Raw genomic sequence first — 6000 nt, 5'->3', positions numbered from 1 at the left:
GTTCTAGTATTATGAGAGAGGGAGAAGAACTTTTCTCTATCCACTTTCTCAATGCCATGCATAATTTTATACATTTCTATCATGTCTCCTCTGACCCGCCTTTCCTCTAAACTAAAAAGCCCCAAATGCTGCAACCTTTCCTCGTAAGGGAGTCGCTCCATCCCCTTGATCATTCTGGTTGCCCTCTTTTGAACCTTTTCCAACTCTATAAGTTGGCTTATATGACAGTTTGGTAGGTCACTCAAGCCAATCTGTTCCTAATTGCTTTATTAATGTCACATTAGTTAATTTCAAAAACAATTCTCACTATTAGTATTGTCAGACTACTTTACAAAGTAGAGATTATTTATGTAATGAAATGGGCAACCGGGATACCTCAATTCTCTTACATTTAGCAAGTTTACATTCAAGAATCTAAATACTACAAATTAACAAAATTTTCACCAAGAAAATGATGTTATGCTCAATACAATATTGTGCAGTTACACCAAAGCTGAAACTGATTTGCATAAACATTGACAAAGAGAAGACTGATCACATCAAAAGAGCAATATATCATTGCTAGTTCGTGCATCTTTGGTAATACTACTTCAACAGTATATTAACTCCTACATGTTTATATCCTGTAAGCAGGCTGAAACTTTGTTTCTTTAAACATATGAGGAAAAAATGAACAAGAGATAATGTAGCTTAAATGCAGTTTTGACTGAAAGCTACTGTAAAATGGCAGTTCAGAATATGCTGGTAGAGCTATTCTTGCATTGCAGGTGGGTGTTGTCTATCAGGAACTCTGGTGTTCTATTCACATCCATATTTTTTTAACACATGGAGTTATCTCTTCAATTGATGCTCTCACACGGTGTCAGATCTGCTACATCTGTTTTCACCAAGGATGAAAACCATCCACGTTCTATTTAAAAAAAGTTAAACATTTAGGTGAGATACTCATTTCTCAAACTATGTTACACTTGCATTCATACCCTATAAACTAGGAATGAGTACAAGGTGTCATTAAATGGTAAACTGTGTGTGCCGTTCAGCAGCACACTGAACATCAACCCAGGCCATACAAAGGCGAAGCAGCTTAGTATATTAACAGAAGAAAGTCATAATATAGTGGCATTTATCTTTTCCCCAAATAAAACTATATCAAATGCAAATTATTAAAGTTTAATAATTCTGAATAAATTGTATATTATTGGGATGCATCCAATCCTGCTTAGGCAACAGCAGCTTCCACAGCCAATTTTTCTGCCTCTCCTCCCATTTGCAGCCCCATGCACTCTCCCCCAGCAAATAAGGAAGGAATTGCCCAAAATCAGGCATAGGACTCTAGTGCTGCTCATGCAAGGTTTCCAGTTTCTGTCAGTTCCACTTCCCACTGCAGCCCCAAACCTACAATGCTTGGTAGGTTCTCCCAACCCTCTGGAGAAGCTGCTGGGGGAGGGATTGTCCAAGGAGAAGTTGGCTTGCAGAACCAATGTTGGATACAAACCCTTGATACAGAAGTGTGTGTGTGTGTGTGTGTGTGTGTTTGCCATCTGAATTTGTTTATATACAATTTCAGGCTTTCCTTTGTCTGTGTACTTGGTCTAAAGGACTTGCCATCTCTAATATCAACCTTGAAGTGAAATAAATCAGCCTGTGTTCATGAAGTCAATTTAGAAAAAAACATTAGCTTATGTAACCTAAATTCCTCTCTTATGCCACATATCAAGCTCTGTGCCAGGCAAGAATGGGGTTTGTCTCTCAGAATGTGGGCACAACCGAAATAATCGGTATAGACTTGAGTGCTAGCCACTGTGGAAGGCGGCAGAAGAGGAGGCACCCCATTCATAGACTAGTTTGTTGCACTCTGAGCTCAGGGCAAATGTATTCATCTTTCTTTGTTTTGACTTAATTAGATTCTTAATCATGCTGCTAAATTTGATGACTGTCACCATATCAAGCAAATCACTTTAATTCACTACAAAGTCTGTTTTTTTCTGTCTGGCAACCTCTGTGCAATAGACTTGTTTTTTTAAAAAAGCAGGGTCAGGTCCACATTTTGGGGGAGGCCTCAGTCTAGACCCCCTCCATGGGGCTTTTGTCAGTGGCATAACCCTGCAAAGATGTGGAGCCTCAGCATGTGCCATGCCCAACCATAGCAACCCTTAACACTGGTTCTGTTAAATACAAAAAAGATCTACAGCACAGGTCCATCAGGTCAGTACTGTAGGCTAAAACCAGTATCAGATTCACTAATAATGTTTTCGTCTATTCCCAGGCTGTTTAGGAGATGTGGGGACAGAAAAGTTGGGCTTGTTTGTATTGTAGTATGGATTGCACATGTTCCAAAAAGCCACAATCCCTCTCCATGTCACAACAGACATCAGGGCTTCAGTCTCATCCAAAAGCACTGGGCACAAGGTGACTGTGGCTGTTTTATTTGGAATTTGGAATCTTTTTCATCAGACCAAACCTTCTGAGACATCACTACAACCCAATATACCTTCCATCACAGCATGTAAATAAACACAACATTAGAGGGCCTCTTGCACTTCCCTTTGAAATATGAAATTAGCCAAGTATTTTGGCTTCAGGTTAACATGGAAAAAGAATTTCACATGGTATATTTACCAAACAAGAAAACCTTGGTCATACCTTTGAAACAGGGAGGGACTGAAAGAGTGCCATCTTTACATTGAGCAGGTACAGTATAACTACAGTGATGTTCTTTATTTTTGCAGAAAAACCAGATGGTCTCAGCATGTTGTATTCCATCCCTGAAATGGTCTTGCAGCTTTACTTTCTGCTCATTGTATAATACTGTAGCTCTTTTAACTGGTATTGTACATGGTGCTGCAAGGGGCAGGGGCAGGATGCAAATAACATGGCTGAACAATCAAGCATTTTTTGATTAGTCAGATAATACAAATGTACTATGGGGCAAATGTTAACAGCATTATTCAAGCCAATGACTTTATTAATAATCCAAGTAAAATTGGTCTGATGGAGCCTAATCAATGGATTTTCCATAGCAACATGTTAATCTGAATTCTTACTTGTGTTACCATCTGCAATGCCAAAAGTGTTCTACCCTTCTAGCATGGTTTGTATGTTCTTAAGCAGCTGATCATTCACAAGAAGTGATGTCTGTTTACTACTGAAAACTGTGAGATTCCACCTGTTATAATGATACATAATTCTTATTTACCGTTATAAATATACATGTAATATGTTTAGTTTAAAGGGTTCCAATCCAGATAAATGTTTCTAAGAAAACAATGGGGCAACATTAATCACAATGAGCTTTGCCTAGACTGCAGCCATGATGTGTTTACTTTGTACCTTGAAATAGTTATAGCTAAGGAAGGTATACCTAACAACATGGAAGGGTAATCATATTGGGTATCTATTCAGACTGTCCAAGGGTATGAACAGAGGTGTAGTCATCTGGGGTCATTGACCCTTTATTTGTGGGGGGTAGGGTCGCAGCCAGACTCTACTAGGAGTCAATCAGAGTAAAAGGAGGTGAGTCAGCCACTGAGAAGACTCTTCTCAGTAGCTAACACTCAGCCTCTCTTTTCATGCAGATTGGCTCCTAGTAGAGCCTGTTATAGTAGAGTGTGGATGCAGAGGACATGGACAGCAAGGAAGACAAGGGAAAGTGGAAAAGGAGGTGTGGCTGCGAGGGGGAGTAGTGTGACTATCACAAAGGGACCCTTCACTTCTGAATTTGCCACTACACTACTGGTTATGAGCTCACAGCTGGTCAGTTCAAATACAGCACAATAAACTCTGGATCGTCTTTATATTCAATGTTTATTCATTATTTCACACCTGCTTGACTTTAATATTAAAGTCATCAAGATTGCATGAAAGTGCCCACTATGTAGTGGTGAGGGCAGCAGAGAAGGCCCACTTCTCTGCTTCCATCTCATCCTCAAGCAGCCATCCAGGGGAGCTTTCTCATATTTTCCAGGGACTGAGAACATCAACTCCAGGAAATGGACTTTTAGACCCTTCAGAAACCCACTGTAAATTGTTTGCAAGGCACTTTGAGGGTAAAGTTGCTTGCTTCCGTAGCAGTCTTGATGCCCCCTCCACATCTACTGTAGTCCCCAGTGAGGTGTCCAGTGCAACATTTGCTGTAACTTCTTGGGATCAGTTTCAGTTGATGTGGCCTAATGACATGGACAAGGTGCTTGCAACAATGCAGCCAGCAACATTTATTCTCAGCTCTTCTCAGTTTCTGAAAGCTTGCCAAGGGGGTATGCCAAGTAGATCTAGGGCATGGTCAGTGCGTCTTTGCAGGAGCAAGTGGTCCCTGCTACCCTGAAAGTTGCAATGATTTAACCCCACTCCTAAAAAAGGCTGCCCTGAACCCATTGGTTTGTGACAACTACTGCAAATACAGGCAGGCCGCGTTTATACAGCAGGTTCTGTTCCAGACTGCCGCCGAAAAGTGGAACCCATTGAAAATAATGGCGTGTGTTGCGCAAAAATGGTGCGCAACAAAAAAAAAGCCATAAAAGCGGAACAAGTGCCTTAAAGCGGGGACTTTCCAGAATTGAAAGCCGCCGCATTACCGCAACGCTGAAAGGTGAAACGCTGTAAAGCAGGACCTGCCTGTACCCCTTTTCTAGGGAAGGTGACTGAGAGGGTTGTGGTGCAACAATTAAAGTACTCTTAGATGAAACATATTATCTTTAACCACTTCAGTCTGGGTTCAGGCCTGGTTATGGGACTGAATTGGCCTTGGCTGCCTTAATGGATGACCTTTATTGGGAGAAGGACAGGTAGGGTATGACTCTGTTATTCTTACTTGATCTCTCAGTAGCTTTTGATACCATTACCATAGTATCCTTCTGAGCTGACTTGGTGAGATGAGTACCAGAGGCACTGTTTTACAGTGGCTCTGATCCTATGTCCAGGATCAGTTTCGAGAATAGCATTGGGTGATAATCTTTCAGTCTCCTGACAGTTGTGCTGTGGGGTGCCACATATTGTCCCCAATGCTGTTTCACATCTACAGAATATGAAGCCTTTGAGAGCATTCATTAGGAGAGTTGGGGCAATAGGTCAGCAGTTCTGTTTCTCTATTTCATGGTAATATCTGAATCAGGAGAAGTGCGCAAGCCCTGGACCAGTGCCTGGATTTAGTGGTGGGCTGGATGAGGGCCAATAAACTGAGTTTGAATCCTAGCAAGATGGAGGCACTGTGGGTTGGTGGTTCCCAAGTTCAGATAATTGGTCAGTTGCCTGCTTTGGATGTGGTCGTACATCCATCTTTGTTGCCAAAGGCCCAGGTGACCTCAGTGGCTAGGAGCACCTTTTACCAGCTTTGGCTGGTAAGACAGCTGCAGCTGTTTCTGGACCAGGATAGCCTGACCACTGTCGTCCATGAGCTGATAACCTCTAGGATGGATTACTGCAATGTGCACCATGTGGGGCTGCCCTTAAGGTTGGTCCAGAAGCTGCAGCTGGTGCAAATTGTGGCTGCTCATTTGAGCAGGATATCTCCAACATGTTACCCTGCTGCTGAAAGAATTGCTCTGGCTGCCAATCAGCTACTGGGCTATGTTAAAGGTGCTAGTTTTGATGTAAAAAGCCCTATACAGCTTGAGATCAGGATACCTGAAAGATAGTCCCACCCCTTATATAACAGGTTGTTCCACACCATAGGAAGCCAACCTTTAGTGTTGTCGTACCTACCGTTTGGAATTCCCTCCCCTTAAATATTAGGCAGCCACTGTCTCTGTTTTCTTTTTGGTGCCTACTAAAGACCTTCCTCTTTAAACAAGTCTTTTAAGTAAATACCTTATCCCAGTCTGCATCCACACTGGAATTGTTTTTTTTTTTTTAAATTAAAGGTTTTTTAAAAAGATATTTTTAGTATTTTATCACTTGCTTTCTTCTGCCCTGGGCTCCCTTTGGGAGGAAGAGCAGTATATAAATGTAATAGATTAATAAATAAATGAACTTTATGATACAAAGTTATCACTTAAAAAGGAGGGG

At 41.5% G+C, this 6000-nt stretch overlaps 1 protein-coding gene across 1 annotated transcript in view; it reads right to left on the bottom strand.

The window, feature by feature from the left end:
• Positions 1-250: 250 nt before the first annotated feature.
• Positions 251-6000, bottom strand: part of APOH (apolipoprotein H) — a 30874-nt gene continuing 25124 nt past the window's right edge. The window contains exons 7-8 of the mRNA XM_061615580.1: positions 2644-2841; positions 251-910 (exon numbers count right to left, since the gene is read on the bottom strand). Of these exons, the coding sequence (XP_061471564.1) occupies positions 840-910; positions 2644-2841 (269 nt within the window). The 3' untranslated portion in view covers positions 251-839. The remainder of the gene's footprint in view (positions 911-2643; positions 2842-6000) is intronic.

Source organism: Rhineura floridana, chromosome 3 (genome assembly GCF_030035675.1).
Source record: "Rhineura floridana isolate rRhiFlo1 chromosome 3, rRhiFlo1.hap2, whole genome shotgun sequence".
NCBI lineage: Eukaryota > Metazoa > Chordata > Lepidosauria > Squamata > Rhineuridae > Rhineura > Rhineura floridana.
The sequence above is the reverse complement of the archived record's forward strand: the minus strand, read 5'-3'. Positions and strand labels throughout refer to the sequence as shown.